This window comes from Ranitomeya imitator, chromosome 1 (genome assembly GCF_032444005.1).
Source record: "Ranitomeya imitator isolate aRanImi1 chromosome 1, aRanImi1.pri, whole genome shotgun sequence".
In the NCBI taxonomy this organism is placed as follows: domain Eukaryota; kingdom Metazoa; phylum Chordata; class Amphibia; order Anura; family Dendrobatidae; genus Ranitomeya; species Ranitomeya imitator.
In genome coordinates this window covers 1,029,496,888-1,029,513,698 of record NC_091282.1, presented here as the reverse complement: position 1 = coordinate 1,029,513,698, position 16,811 = coordinate 1,029,496,888, and the positions used below count along the sequence as shown (strand labels likewise).

Sequence of the window (16,811 nt, the reverse complement as noted above, 5' to 3'; positions counted from 1 at the left end):
CGCATTTTGGCTAAATGTATTGCCCAGGAGTGGTTGGCCACCTTGGACTACCTAAGGAGATCCTTACAGATCAGACTTCTTTTATGTGTATGCCTTTCCGTGTGTAATTGAACATAGAAACTAGATCAAAGCCATTACCACACCCTTGAGTTATACGGTGATGCAGTCGCCAACGGAAACGGACTGATACAAACGTTCCAGCTGCAAACCGGATGATAAAGTTTGGATTTATTTTGTAAGTTGGCAAATAAAAACACTTAGGTTGAACCTTCTTGGGTCACTGCCTCATTACAGCACGGACGTGAAAGCTGCAGCCTTACAAAATGGATCTTCACCTCTTTAAGACTAGAGTTTATAAGCTCTAAATGTTCAATTTATATATTTTTTGACTTTTCAAAGTGAGGTCAAATCCTTTTGCCGAGATGCTGTATGATGTGACAGGTCCAGGATGCTCCCCTTACTAAAGCATGCACTGATCATCCTTTGTCATTGCTAAATAGTCAAAACCACATGCCCACATCACCTAATGTATAAGAAACAGGAAGGACATAAATATAAGGTGCATCTATAGAATTGAAGATTTTGCTCCTTAGAATATGTTATTAATATCATATTGGTGTGCATCTGATACCTGGCACCGCCACTGCTCCGCTAATACCTGGAGCTGTGGCCGAACTTCAGTGTATGGGGCTAGAGCACCACAGCTTTGTAGTGGCTGTTGTAGAGTACTGCAGTTCCGCTCCCATTGAAGAGCTTGTGATCTCTCCTCGTTTTCCTGCTGCTCCGGTCATCTCGGCGTGTTTTCTGCAACTTTGCACTGCTAGGCACAGCAGGCGCTTTGTAGTGACGTCATTGCGCCCACTGCGCTGAGATGTCAGACAGATGAGAATGACAGAGGAGGGAGCGTCGGCTCACTCTCCCTCCTCCATCATTGCTTTCAACTCTATTGGCATCAACTAAGCCTACAACATAATGCACAACTCAAAGAATCATAATAAACGTAATTTTATTAATCATAAAAAGTATCATATAACATATATAAAAGGGAGAACAAAAACCAGGTGGGAAAAAGTACAGGGTATCACAGAGACCAATATAGTATATGTTGTGGCTCCTAAATTCAAGTAATAAATACGGGTATATCCCCAATGAACATTAGGTCATATGCACACAATAGTTCCCATATTTGTAACCACAGAATATAGAAATAACTGCCATGTCTGGAAAAAGGTCACCATTTCTAAAAACTATATAGCAAAAAATGTTATTGTGCCACAAGGTGTATTATTTTAAGGGAATCAATAGTACCAAAATGCTGTCCGATTAGAAAAAGATACAATAAAAAGCAAAAGGCAATGTGTCAAAGTCTCAAATTGTGTGCACAAATTTGTATAGCAGCACAGTGCAGTTATTTATGCGGCACCACAATGTAGATAGTTCACATTGAATTTATATAGCAGCACAATATACTAATCTGTATAGCAGCACAGTGCAAATAACAGCACATTTACATTGAATTTATATAGCAGCACAATATACTAATTTGTATAGCAGCACAGTGCAAATAGCAGCACATTTACATAACAGTACAATGTAGTTTCTATATATCTGATAAACCTAGAGCCCATAAACCAGACCAAAAAAGCGACTATGTAATAAGATGGAATACTTAACCATATGGGTGGTCCTGTGGTGGCCCGCACCTGCCCGACGCGCGTTTCGCCTGAGCTTTGACGACAAAGAGGGCGCCTTTTCACCAGACACTTCCGCACATGTAGAGCGCATGGCCCCGGATCTAACCACCGAACTTCTTATAAGAATGGTCCTCCCCCACTCCTAGAGACTCACAGGAGAGTGCACACGTTTAAGCACGTTTGATATTTCCCTGTCTGATGAAGGTCAATGTTATGACCGAAACGTTACAGTCATATTCTGGAATTTGCATCCTCAATAAAAGAATTTCTTCTTCAAGCATATACATTTTGAGTGCTGTTACATTTTTTACATTGTATTATAAGGGTTTGGTAACCCCTGTTTCGAGCACCGAAGCATAAGAGGAGTGACGTGTCAACTTTTTGAAGATTATGTGCATTATGTTGTAGGCTTAGTATTATTTTCTAATGCATGCTATATATTTACTTTTGTATATATGTGTATTCATTATCTATTGGCATCAAGTATGCTGATACAGTTGAAAGTGTGATGCTGGCCCGAGGCACCAAGCCACCCCCGACAAACCGGCCCCATAGAGGCTGTTTGGACTTGCCGCCATTGGCGTTGCGCCACTGTCTGTACTACTGCTCTTGAGAATAGCAACTACACAGAGTATGGCACCATGGTGTTCCATCTCCACACACTGTGATGTTTCGCCGACCATGGCTCATGAATGGTGGGGATGCTCGGTGTCTGACTTTTATCCATATGATTTTGATGACCGTGTCATTTTGTTATATTTGCATACATAATTACAATGACCGGTTTCATCTATATATCAATAAGCGATAATGCTTTTTTGCTCTATATCCTCTGTATTTAATAAAGGACTCTTGTAGCCACAGGGTGATTGCCACAGTTCTTTCTATTTTTGCGCTATGTATAGGTAAGACAACGTCACACCATTCACAATAGGCAAGCGCTGGACGCTGCCTACCTGTTACATTGTACCTGCAGAATAACCTTTGCTCAGGTCACACACAATATTCTCCTATAGAGTCAAATTCAGTTTAAGGCCAAATGTTTCTAGGCTCCATTTGGCTATAAAGCATATTTCTGAATGCTATGTACTCACAATCAGGAAATGATAGCGTTTTGGACGCAGCATATTTTTACTGCATCCAAAACTCTGCGTTCTAATCACGCATGTAAATCCACACGTGTTCAGTGAGCCATGCGAATTTACCACATCTAATGAATGGCTATGGGTGAAACTATGGAGCGGAGCGTAACATCTCTGCTGCAGATAATTGACATGCGGCTCGTAAACCAGCACCGTGGGTGAGTTTACGCAGCGGTAAATAGAAGTACAGTGGGCATGGGATTTCTATAAATCCCATCCACCGTGCTTCTAATGTAGAGCGCAGTGTTTTGGAAGCATCGCAGGTGGGCTACACACAAACCGCTGCTCTTCCTGATTGTGGGCACATAGATTTTCTTTTTTTTAAATGACTAAGGCTATTTCAGAATGGGCGTATAATCCAAATATTGAATGGAACCTTTCACCTCCAAATAACACTGTACCTGCTGATATAGTGGTATCTGCAGGTAAATAACACTTAAACCATACTTGGTCGGATTACTGGAAGAGCGACTATATGGAGAAAATAAAGTTACATTTTTTTCCTGCAGCTACTCTCTTCCAGTCATTGGGGCGGTGCAGCGAGCAGTTACAGTAACCGCTCACGACACAGCGGACGCGCTGTAATCACTCCTCGGCACGTTGACTGCTTTCTCTGCACACACACTCACTGCACACTGACAATCAAAGTGTTGGGGCGTGATTACAGCGTGCTCATTGCATAGAAAGTGGTGACTGTAACTGTTACCAACACTGACCTAAACACTGGGAGCAAGCGGCGATAGGGAGACTAAAACTTAATTTTCTAGTATGCCAGGCATGTTGTACTTTTACATTTTTACTTTCAGGTTACTCCTATATCTGCAGGTAAATAGTGTTTTTGGAGGTTCCCTTTAAAATAAGATTTCTTTACATCCAGCTAAAAAATGAGAAAGCTCATGAGTTCAAATGTATTCTTCGGCCACACTGTCAATATGATAACTTCAGCTTGTACTGAGCAGTGTTAGATCTCAGCAAGGAGGAGGGACACCAAGGATCAGGACAGAGAGTAAGATTTAATTTTCTTTACGGACTATGCATGCTTTCTGACCAGGATTTCCAATTAAGTATACCTACTTCAACGAGTCTGAAAGATTTACGGTATTTATAATGTGTACAGTTAATATTGTAAAATCTGGTGACCGCAATAAAGGGTAGTTTTCTGGTTTAAGGAAAATTATCAATGAACTCTCAATACTTTAGCTACTATAATTTCATCTTTATAGAATTGTTATAGAAGCTGAAACCTTCAAAAAAAGAACCTCAAAAGGCCATAATGCGTATAAATCAAATTGTAGAGAAAGAGGCAGATTGTAAATGAAGGGGATTTTCAGTATACAGTTGATTGTATGTACTGCTCTAATGAACCAGAAAATCACTTTTTATTTTTCACTGTAATACATATGTAAAGATTTTCCTTTTTGCCACATAAGCTTGAAGTCATAAGCTTTTCTGGTCCCATAAGAACATATTTGATAATTCTTTTTAGCTGTTGTGACTGTAGATTTCTTACTTGAATATGGTCTGCATTGTGATTTAAAGAATAAAAAGTTAATATTTATTAAATTGATTCCACCATCAGGTCCACCAGCACCAAGACAGAGGAGAGACTTTCCAGTGTCAGCTCTGCCCTTTCACCTCTTCACGACATTTCAGCCTGAAACTTCACATGCGCTGCCACCAGCACTTTCTTCGAGCTGAAGCCAAGGTGAAGGAAGAGCCAAGTGATACTGACAATAAGGGATCACCTTTTAATAATTCGTTGGGCAGTAACGATGAAGGGAGTGTTTCACCGACGCAAAGCTCTCTGCTTCCCGAAAACTTAAGTCGGATCAATTCTTCAGCTGTGAGTTCCCTACAGATCAAGGAAGAACCTAAAGATGACTGTCCGTCCATGATGCCCTTCCCTGAGAGACCTAACAGCAACAGCAGCATGAAGCTGAAAGATGCTTTAGACTTTGTTACATGTCCATCATCCCTTTTTAGTCAGGATATCTCTGTCAAAATGGCTTCGGATTTTCTGATGAAGTTATCAGGTATGAAGCATCATTTCTTCTCATCTAGTCTAAATTGTCCTTTCAAATAAGTGAGAGAAGTCAGAGCGAGGTCAAACTTTGGGAAATTTTATAATTTACTCACAGAGACAGTGGTACTTTTCTATTCCGCTGTAGTGGTCGTTTTTGCTAAAGTGACAACCACGTTGATTAACACATTATCACATTTAAGTAGGCTTCTTGGCAATCGAGTGTTACTTTATTTCTAGAACATACCAAATTCTCTTTCTGACAAGTCAGTTCAAAAGTGACCCCAACAACAACATATGACGGCTCTTCATGTTTACTTTAAAAAAAAAATGGCCAAAACAACCAAGCAGAATAAATAATATTGTTTACATGGAAAACCCTGCAAAATTGGTGGCATTGGGTCAGACCAACCACTGTTTTGACACAGTCTTCAAGTCCGGTAGAAGAGAAAGGCCTATAACCTTGCCATTTACAGAGTTACCTACTGTATACCTTAGGCCACAAAATAATAAAAAGGGCTAAAAATAATTGAGTCTATCCAAAAATTTCAATACAATCCTGTACAAAGAGATAGTACTACTATAAAGAATACTAAAATCTTTATTAATTCATAATTACATTGAAAAATTCCATTAAAAGTACTTAAAATACAAGTAGAGGACAACATGCATAGGAATGTCATAATCGCCACTTTGTTGATACACTCTTTAGAGTTCTATGTTCTTCTGGGAGTGAGGGAAATAAAGCTAAATACAGTATACCTGATCCTGAACTTTTTTATACACGGCCAGAAGTTGAAATCAAGGGTTTAAAATGCATGAACACAATGATACTAAACTACGGTACTCTTGTAACAAAGAGTTTTGTACTTTATGGTCCCCTGAACCAGATATTAAGTGCTGCAAGGTAAACATTATGATATGAAGATGTCTGTTCAGGGAATTACTAGCAATAGACTTCTTGCCATCTTAACTGCCCCACATTTTACCTTCAAATACCAGAACCTGATCTCCTATTTAGAGATATATATCATTTATGTCTTTCAAGTCTGTTCTGTGTCTTTATAGCATGTGGATTTATATTTGATAGTTGTTGGGGCAGCAGCATTTTACCTGCATAAAGGAGTTGTCCATGCTTCTAAAATCCTTGGGATATGTCATGAATATCAGATTGGGGATAGTCAGACCCCAGCAGCTCCACTGATCAGCTGCCATTAGCTCTGGCGGCAGATGCATGTAATCACATTGAGAGAAGCTTCTCTGTACAGCCCCGTTCCTTGAATAGCGACCTCCTCCAAGGACTGCACATTGGCTCTTTACAGTTTTCAGTAACGGTCGCTAACATTGAACAGCGCAGCTTTGTTTGATACTTTCATCTGGTTGCCGTCAAAGCTGATATGTCACTGATCTGATATTGATGATGTATGATAAGAATAAGTAGTCCGTACCACTTTTGTAATTTGCTAATCCCTAAATGTGTTTTTACTGCATTTCCGGTAACGTTTAGTTTGAGAGGAGTGTGGAAAGTGACATCACAGGATGCTGGGGCTGCACTCATTCCCTGCAGTGTACATCGCCCCCCTGGAACAGGATATCACACGCAGCACTGCAGTTACTCACTAGTTTCTTTCATTGTCGCCCTCCAAAGATGTCCTGGATCACAGGTGATGGTTTCTGTGAGAGATGCGAGTGCAGTGCTGGCACTCTGCTTCTATCTTCGCCGCCACTGTAGCTTCAGTGAAAGAAGTCACTGCATATAGCAGAAATCACGGTCTCCTTTGAAGCCCAGCCAGAGGCAGAGTTTCAAAGGAGCTCCGTAGTGACCGCCACAGGGGTTATCAGCTGACCCCCGGCTGTTCTGACAACCCATTGGTGACCCGCGATCCTGTTAGGCTACTTTCACACTTCCGTCTTTATAAAGACTTTGCAATGCGTCGATCTGTGCAAAAAACGCATCCTGCAAAGTTGCCCGCAGGATGCGTTTTTTGCACATGGACTTGTATTACCGACGCATCGCGACGTATGGACACACGTTCCATACGTCGTGCACTGGATGCATCGGTAATTGGCGGACCGTTGTCACAAAAAAAGTTCAATGCAACTTTTTTTGTGCGACGCGTCCGCCATTTTCGACCGCGCATGCGCTGCCGAAACTCCGCCCCCTCCTCCCCGAAACTCATTATGGGCAGCGGATGTATTTGAAAGCTGCATCCATTGCCCACGTTGTGCACTATTTTGCACAACGTCCATCGGTACGTCGGGCCGACGGTTTGCAACGGCCCCGTACCGACGGAAGTGTGAAAGTAGCCATATGGGTGCACCGATGGGCAGATAAAATGATGTGCACTCAAGTCTGCGCGTGTTAAATGCTGCTGTCACAGATTGGGAACAGCATTTAACAACCTAACAATTATTAATACTGTTAGCAGCAGGTCCTGGCGTAATATTCACTGTGAGAGCCCGCTCCATGCACCCTCTTCCGACATGCACTGTGCATGTATGGCGGACGTCATGAAGGCTTTAAAGGGGTACTCCCATCTCCAAATTTACATCCAAATATGTAATAGGTGTATTAGTAATAATATTAGCAAATACTTCCAATTAGAAATGTAGTATAGTTTTTCTGATTAGCTATGTCAATTACCCAATGTACAGGGCATTGCAGTAGCTTAAGTATACAGGGTGGGCCATTTATATGGATACACCTAAATAAAATGGGAATGGTTGGTGATATCAACTTCCTGTTTGTGGCACATGAGTATATGAGAGGGGAAAACTTTTCAAGATGGGTGGTGACCATGGCGGCCATTTTGAAGTCGGCCAATTTGGATCCAACTTTATTTTTTCCAATAGGAAGAGGGTCATGTGACACATAAAACTTATTGAGAATTTCACACGATAAACAATGGCGTTCTTGGTTTTAACGTAACTTTATTCTTTCATGAGTTATTTACAAGTTTATGGCCACTAATAAAATGTGTTCAAAGTGCTGGCCATTGTGTGGGATTGTCAATGCAACCCTCTTTCCCACTCTTGACACACTGATAGCAACAACACAGAAGAAATGCTAGCACAGACTTCCGGTATCCATTGTTTCAGATGCTGCACATCTCGTATCTTCACAGCATAGACAATTGCCTTCAGATGACCCCAAAGATAAAAGTCTAAGGGGGTCAGATCGGGAGACCTTGGTGGCCATTCAACTGGCCCACGACGACCAATCCACTTTCCAGGAAACTGTTCATGTAGGAATGCTTGGACCTGACACCCATGATGTGGTGCACCCGATAATCAGGTGTCCGTCGTCAGGGCTGTTTGTGTCGCGGCTGTGTAACAGTCACTACACATGCATGCATGGAGAGCCTGTGTGTTGTGACTGTCACACAGCAGCGACACATGCAGCTGCGGCTCGGAACAGCTGGTTATTGGGAGCCCTCCAGGTATCCGGGTTCCTGCTGCAGCTTCTTCGGTAAGCGCTATAGGTTGCCGAATAAGGAGGGAGCCAACGATGTTCGCTCATCTTTAGTCTGCATGTCACGATTTAGACAGCATTTACTTGCTAAATATGAGATCTCTAATTCCCTACCGCATTTATTTACGTTTTCTTCTGAATTATGACAATGAATATTAGTTTGTTTGACAATATCCATAACGGAGTGGTCCAAAATTTAAATACAAAAATGCTATTAAATTACTGACTGCTATAGCTAAGCAGCTTCAATGGTCCCTATTTACTTTATTTAAAGAATTTGGCCTCTATTTTTTTTTTTTACTGCTGGCCATCAATAACTGATCACCTGACACCCTGCACCACAGATAACCAGCTGTCACCGCAGACGGCGGCTGCCAGAACACAGTAGCTCCATCAAAACTCCAGTGACTGCAGCTAGGGGTGCAATTCCACCCCTGACTCCTATTAGTATGGGGTGGATCTACAGTACCAGCCGTGGCCTCTATAGAAACGAGAATTTCCTGCCAGGTGATGCACCCCCATCGATCAGATAATGATGGCCTATCCTAAAGATAGGCCAGCAATATAAAAAAAAAGTAGTAGCCAACCCTTTTAAGCAATTACATCACATGTATTAGTTTGTCTGCGTCACTCACTGGGATGTATGGCTTCAGCAATGTTAGCCAAGACCAGTAGGGACCACTGGACTGGCAGTATTGGTGCGACTAGAGAGTTTGCTTTTTTTTTTTCTATCATTTTTCCTACTTTTATTAGGGGGCTTTATTTATTTTTAAATATTGTCCAATCCTTCTAATAATATGGAGAAATGAATGCCCATTGTTACAGTGCTTAAAAAGAGTAATGCATGCATATAAAGTGGAAAAGCTTGTTACACTTCAAATTGTGCATCATAAAATCCAGTGACCATTCTGCTGCTTTATTCACCCCATCTTCAGGAGACAAAGGCCGGCCAGGGACAGGTCAGGAGACAAAGGCCGGCTGGCCAGGGACAGGTCAGGAGACAAAGACCGGCTTGCCAGGGACGGGTCACTAAAACTTTGTTACATTGCTGCTACGCCATAGATCTGTGAATAATAGTCTCTCTGCTCCGAGCTAGATCATCGTCCAGCTATGTAATATCCCCTATCTTACATTTACCCTTTGACCAACCATATTCCAGCAAATTACTGAAATTATGAGCTGGCAGAGTTTAGTCGGCAAAGCTACAGAGCAGTAATGAATTCACATTTATAGTTAAAATAAATCTATTTTGGTGTTTTGAAATTGAACTTTATTTTTTTTTTGTACTTGTGATGATTACAAATACCATTAGAAGCCCCGAGAGATTGGCAGCGCTGTTAAATGGATGGTAATTGGCTGGTGAAAAATACAAGCTGCGTTTTACTAAATGTCATAGCCAGATGACTTGTAGTTGAAAATATTACAGTATATTGTTCTCTGCATTTTTCTGTAATGCCTTCCAATGTGTTCCTGGAAAAGCTTTGTGTTCTCATGTCCCTTGATCCTTGCTCCTTAGAGAGTGTGGTGCTTTTGACCTTTGAATGCAGGCGGGAGAGGATTCAGTGGTTAGAAAGATCACATTTTAAACGGAGTTCGAAAAAAAAGTCAGAGAAAAGGAGGTAACTGTCGAGATGATGAACCGTGATTAGATAGTGCCCTTAATTGTTTGACATTTTCTGCAGGAAAAATACCAACTTTTCTAGGTCCTCGGCATACAGAACTAATGTCTCCATAATATTATCGTGTTAGGGGACAGACATAGGAAGTTTATTAATGTTCTTTTAGTGTTAGAGCAAAGTAGCTGTTTTACATTTTTGTTTTGTTTGCTTCTGTTGCCATGCCATCTCTACTAAGAAGGAAGATCCAAACATACGGCTCTGGCAAAAATTACCACACCACTGCAAAATGTTCAGTTTGTCTGATTTTTCTCTTTATGGGGATAGTTTTCAGTAAAATGTAAATTATTCTTTTATTCTATAAAATTCTGACATGTCTCCGAATTTCCAAGAAATAAATTTTGTATTTATTCTCTGACAAAGAAAAATGGTCAAAATTAAAAAAAAAAAAAAAAACCCCAGTGCTTTCAGACCTCAAATAATGCAAAGAAAACAAGTTCATAATCATTTAGAAACAACAATACTAATGTTTTAACTTCGGAAGAGTTCAGAAATCAATATTTTGTGGAATAACCATAATTTTTATTCATAGCTTTCATGCGTCTTGGCAAAAATGTAAGCAGATCTTGATTATTTGATGGCTTGTGACTATCCATCATCCTCTTGACTACATTCCAGAGGTTTTCAATGGAGTTCCGGTCTGGAGATTGGGCTGCCCATGACAGGGTTTTGATGTGGTGTTCTCTTAATTTTTGCCAGAGCTGTTGCTTTTCATCGCCAATGGACTTGTTGGATATTATTCAGTGAGGGGAGTGATCCTGCAATCTGATTGTCAGAATATAGCACTTAAAATAGAATGTTGTGGTAGATGTGGTCCTCTGAAGTGCTGGTTTCAATAAGTCATGTTTTTTTTTTCTTTTGTCCTCCCTACCTCCTTTTCCTTCCCATTCTTTCTCTTACCGACCTCCTGTCTTCTTTTTGTTCCTGTAGCACACATATAATTATTTGGTTCTGAAAAATATTTAGAATTGAGAGTCATCGGTGGTTGATACCTTTTAATGGCTAACTGAAAAGATGGTAACAAATTGCAAGCTTTCGAGACTACACAGGTCTCTTCATCAGGCAAAGACTAAAAGAAATTCTGAAGAATCACATATTTATACACCGCATAGCACAGGAAAAAAAAAACCATGGATAAGACATATATATCTTTCCTGTATCTATTTGGTTCTGGCAATAGTTTATATTAACACCTTATCAAACTGATTATACTTATATTCTAATGTTTAACAATAACTTATTATTAACAACCGCCAAGTTTTTTATTGTTATAATTGAATGTAATTGGAATGTTCTGTTTTCATATCGATGTTGTTAAAAACTCAATATATATATACACATTTATCTATGTATATATTGTTATTATATACCTCTTAGCATTTCTTTCCTTAATAAATAGATTAATATACCGTATATATGTGTGTGCGTGCATGTGTATGTGTATATATATATATATATATATATATATATATATATATATATATATATATCGTATTGATATAGATAGAGAGAAAGAGATATACACACACATCTTCCATTGTAAAGTACCAAACAAAATGCAGCAGCCCAATAATATATTGTACTCCTTTTAGATGTTTGTGATACCTAATTATTGGATTGCCAGTCTATATGTGCGTCACAGTGATAGTCACCATGATCCTGAAATACAGTAAACCACAAGAAAGGAATTGAAATCACATTGGTCTTGAGAATCTGTACAATGGTGAACTACAAAAGGTCACAGCCAGCTGTCAGAATGAACTCTATACATCAGATTGCACAGTGAGAAATCTATTGAAATACTGATATGCCAAGAGACACATGCAAATGTGTTTCATTTATGCAAAAGGCCTAGCCATTTCATGGTGACTTCCGAAAGGTCCCTGCACCTGACCTATAAGCTTTGTTGCCTAGCAACGTGATATAAAGTCACAGGGGTTGAAGGATGTATCTGTAATATTTTCTTCACTTAGATGCAGCATTTGGATGGTAATGTAAACCTGTCCACTTATCTTTCATGCGAAAGAAGCTTTTTATTTTCCTTTCCTATTCGAAGAAATATATTCTATTTATATCAACTGACTTCAAGCTTGGAAAAAAAACTGCGTAAGGGTATGTGCACATGTTGAGTATTTGGATGCAAAAATTTCTGCACCATTGCTTCATCTCTTGACAGGAAAAATGCAGCAGCGAAAGCGCACGTTTATGCCTGGTTTGTGATGTATTTTTGAACAGCTATGAATGCTATAGAGCTAGATTAATAGACAGACATATAATTGCACAACCCACCAACATATTATAAAATTGCACCCTGTCCAGTTTATTGAACCGCTTTTTATGATTAAATAAATGAAAACAAAAACATGGAGTCTCCTCCATTTTTCGTAACCAGTAAAGGTAAAACAAACAGATGTGAGCCGATATTATCAGACTGGGAAGGTCCATGGTTATTGGGCCCTTCCTAACCTAAAAATACCAGACCCCAGTAACCCCAGAAGTGTAGAATCACATTAGGTGCGCCAATTTGGCTCTTTGCCCCGGCTCTTCCCGGTGACCTGGTGCGGTTGTAATTGGGGTAATGGTTTTGGGGTTGATGTCAGCTGTGAATTGTCCAAAAATACAGCTGACCTCGAGCCCAGGCGCTAGTAATGGAGAGGTGTCTATCCGTAAGAAAAAAGAAAAACACGCACAAAAGTTCTTTATTGAAATAAACACCCCACCGACACTTTCCCTCGTTCACCAATTGAATTAAAAAAAATAACTAAAAAAAAATAACTAAAATCCTATGCTGGTTTGCCGTAGTCCCCACATAGCGTCTCTATATCCAGTATGAGTCCTCACATAGCCTACTAAATACAGTACGAGTCCTCACATAGCCCCCTATATACAGTCACATCCCTTGCACACATGATAAAGACATAGTCTCCTTGCTCCCGTTCCCCCGGCGTTCTGCTCCAGTTTCCTGTGCACTGACTATCTGCACTGAGACAGTGTTTGCTTTTTAAGTTACACCCTCTGATTTATAGAAGGATCCAGTGGCTCAGTTCTCTACCAATGTATTCATTGCTACCTGCATCCCGAGGATGTGGAGAACGGTGACCTCATGATCGGAGCGGCGGCATGTTGCAGTCTGTGCCCTTCGGCTGTCTCTGTCCGCGAGCTGGACTGAAACAGCCAGAGGGCCAGATGTGGTCCGTGGGCTACACTTTGCCCAGGTCTAATCTAGGGAAGTACTTGCACCACCATAAAGGGAAAAAGTGTTGCATTTATTTTTAAAATGTATTTAGGAGATTGTTTATATCTAATGCTCTTTAAAAAAAAAAAAAAAATAAATCTGGCAATTTTCACAATGCCTGGGGCTTTATTTTTTGTCTTTTCCAAAAGATTTTGCAGGAGTTTCCTTATAAGAGGCAGGATTATAATGACAGGTAACACCTTTATTCACAGCTGATAACACATGACCCACCAATCTCATTAGGGGAAGTCACAGTTTTCAGTTATCACAGTCAGTTATCTGACTAGTGTGGCTAATGTACATATAACAGAAAGTCTAAGGGTACCGTCACACATAACGATATCGTTAACGATATCGTTGCTTTTTGTGACGTAGCAACGATATCGTTAACTAAATCGTTCTGTGTGACAGCGACCAACGATCAGGCCCCTGCTGGGAGATCGTTGGTCGCTGGGGAAAGTCCAGCACTTTATTTTGTCGCTGGATCTCCCGCTGACATCGCTGGATCAGCGTGTGTGATGCCGATTCAGCGATGTCGTCACTGGTAACCAGGGTAAACATCGGGTTACTAAGCGCAGGGCCGCGCTTAGTAACCCGATCTTTACCCTGGTTACCGTTGTAAATGTAAAAAAACAAACACTACATACTTACATTCCCGGTGTCTGGTCAGGTCCCTCGCCTTCAGCTTCCCGCACTGACTGGTGAGCGCCGGCCAGCCGTAAAGCCGGCCCTGCACTTAGTAACCCGATGTTTACCCTGGTTACCCGGGGACTTCAGGATCGTTGGTCGCTGGAAAGCTGTCTGTGTGACAGCTCTCTAGCGACCAAACAGCGACGCTGCAGCGATTGACATCGTTGTCGGTATCGCTGTAGCGTCGCTTAGTGTGACGGTACCTTAAAACAAGCCCTAGTGGCCAAGTGAAAATTGAAAGATTTATATTTTTATTTTTAATGAAGATTAGGATATATTAAAAAACAAATACATTTATTTTTTTAAAGGGAAGGTACCGCGTTTGTAGATCATTAATAAATCACTGTAATGTAGCATAACATGCTGCTATAACCAAGTTTTAAATGCATGTGAAACAGATTACGTGTGTAATATGAGTTTAAAGAAGGCACTGGGGGCTGACATCTTGGTTTCACAGCAGTTCACGACACTATCAGTGTCATTTTACGGCACCCCATGGACATAGGAGATAATAGACCGGCACTGACCCTATCTCTAACATTGTAGCTGCTTTAGCAGTGAGCTGGGCACGCCTCTGTGGGCTGCACAACTCACTGCTGTAGGTGTGACTGGCCGCCATTTTATAATAGCCCAGTGCTATCTGCCGAGCTCCACTTACTTTCTATCGCAGGAGAGAAGCACTCACTGGAACCAGAGGATGGGGAGTGCGGGTGATTTATCTCCATGCTCCTCTGTACTCCAGGCACTGCACTGCACGTCCTGGGCAGACATCCTCTGCTCTCACACGCTGCCCTCCCTGTGTGCTTCTCCTGCTCTGTCTCCGCCTCCTCACACACAGACCCTGTGATCTCTGGTAAGCTGCATTCACAGCCTGCCTGCCTCTCTCTCTCTCTCTCTCTGCCATACAATGTATCTCTCCCCTCCCTCCACAATGCCTGGCCATTTTGCAGACCTGGATCTCCTCCTTCTTATCTTACTGAGGGATGAGTCACAGACAGCTCTGCTCAGATAATGCTGCTCCATACATAAACACCACATGTCTTCACTTTTCCTCCAGTCCACCATGCTGCTGAGCCCACTGTGTTCTGCTTTTTTGTAAACTCTGTAGCTGTGTTTCTGATGTAGTAACTGCTGGTGATAGCAGATCACAGAGCAATCACACACAAAATGGCTCTGCCCTGTGATGCTGCTCTTCATTCTGCCCCAGGGATATTAGAACACCCAAAAGGGGAGGAAAATGGTGATGTCAGCAGTTACTGCCCCAATTTTCCAGCAAAGAGTAAAGCTGGTAAGTCTTACTATAGCTGCTTGAGCTCTAAAACGGAAAATGCTCCCCCTAGTGGTCAATATATATATTTGTAAGAAAATATATACCGTATATACTCGAGTATAAGCCGAGATTTTCAGCCCAAATTTTTGGGCTGAAAGTGCCCCTCTCGCCTTATACTCGAGTCACGGTAGCGGTGGGGTCGGCGGGTGAGGGGGAGAGGGCGCTGAGGTATACTTACCTAGTCCCAGCGATCCTCGCGCTGTCCCTGCCGTCCCACGGTCTTCTGTGCTGCAGCTTCTTCCCCTCTTCAGCGGTCACGTGGGACCGCTCATTACAGAAATGAATAGGCGGCTCCACCTCCCATAGGGGTGGAGCCGCCTATTCATGTCTCTAATCAGCGGTGCCGGTGACCGCTGACAGGAAGAGGCTGCAGCACAGAAGACGGGGAGGAAGGCAGGGATAGCGCGAGGATCGCTGGGACTAGGTGAGTATGTTATATTTACCTGTCCACGTTCCGGGCGCCGCTCCATCTTCCCGGCGTCTCTATCTTCCCGGCGTCTGCGCTCTGACTGTTCAGGCAGAGGGCGCGATGACGCATATAGTGTGCGCGGCGCCCTCTGCCTGATCAGTCAGAGCAGAGACGCCGGGAAGATGGAGGCGCCGGGACCGGACGCTGGGAGCTGCAATCAAGAGAGGTGAGTATGTGTTTTTTTTTTTTTATTGCAGCAGCAGCAGCGGCCATGGCACAGATTTATGTGCAGCATCTATGGGGATATATGAACGGCACACAGCACTATATGGGGCATCTGTGCAGCATCTATGGGGCAGTATGAACGGCACACAGCACTATATGGGGCATCTGTGCAGCATCTATGGGGCAGTATGAACGGCACACAGCACTATATGGGGCATCTGTGCAGCATCTATGGGGCAGTATGAACGGCACACAGCACTATATGGGGCATCTGTGCAGCATCTATGGGGCAGTATGAACGGCACACAGCACTATATGGGGCATCTGTGCAGCATCTATGGGGCAGTATGAACGGCACACAGCACTATATGGGGCATCTGTGCAGCATCTATGGGGCAGTATGAACGGCACACAGCACTATATGGGGCATCTGTGCAGCATCTATGGGGCAGTATGAACGGCACACAGCACTATATGGGGCATCTGTGCAGCATCTATGGGGCAGTATGAACGGCACACAGCACTATATGGGGCATCTGTGCAGCATCTATGGGGCAGTATGAACGGCACACAGCACTATATGGGGCATCTGTGCAGCATCTATGGGGCAGTATGAACGGCACACAGCACTATATGGGGCATCTGTGCAGCATCTATGGGGCAGTATGAACGGCACACAGCACTATATGGGGCATCTGTGCAGCATCTATGGGGCAATATGAACGGCACACAGCACTATATGGGGCATCTGTGCAGCATCTATGGGGCAATATGAACGGCACACAGCACTATATGGGGCATCTGTGCAGCATCTATGGGGCAATATGAACGGTGCAGAGCACTGTGGGGCATCTGTGCAGCATCTATGGGGCAATATGAACGGTGCAGAGCACTGTATGGGGCATCTGTGCAGCATCT

General features: G+C 42.3%; 1 protein-coding gene across 2 annotated transcripts in view; it reads left to right on the top strand.

Annotated features, from left to right (window-relative positions):
- The window catches only part of ZNF827 (zinc finger protein 827), a 291,725-nt gene that overhangs the window by 139,272 nt on the left and 135,642 nt on the right, over window positions 1-16,811 (top strand). For both annotated transcript variants that reach the window (XM_069744030.1, XM_069744029.1), the window contains exon 4: window positions 4,416-4,869. In XM_069744030.1, coding sequence (XP_069600131.1) covers window positions 4,416-4,869 — 454 coding nt within the window. The remainder of the gene's footprint in view (window positions 1-4,415; window positions 4,870-16,811) is intronic.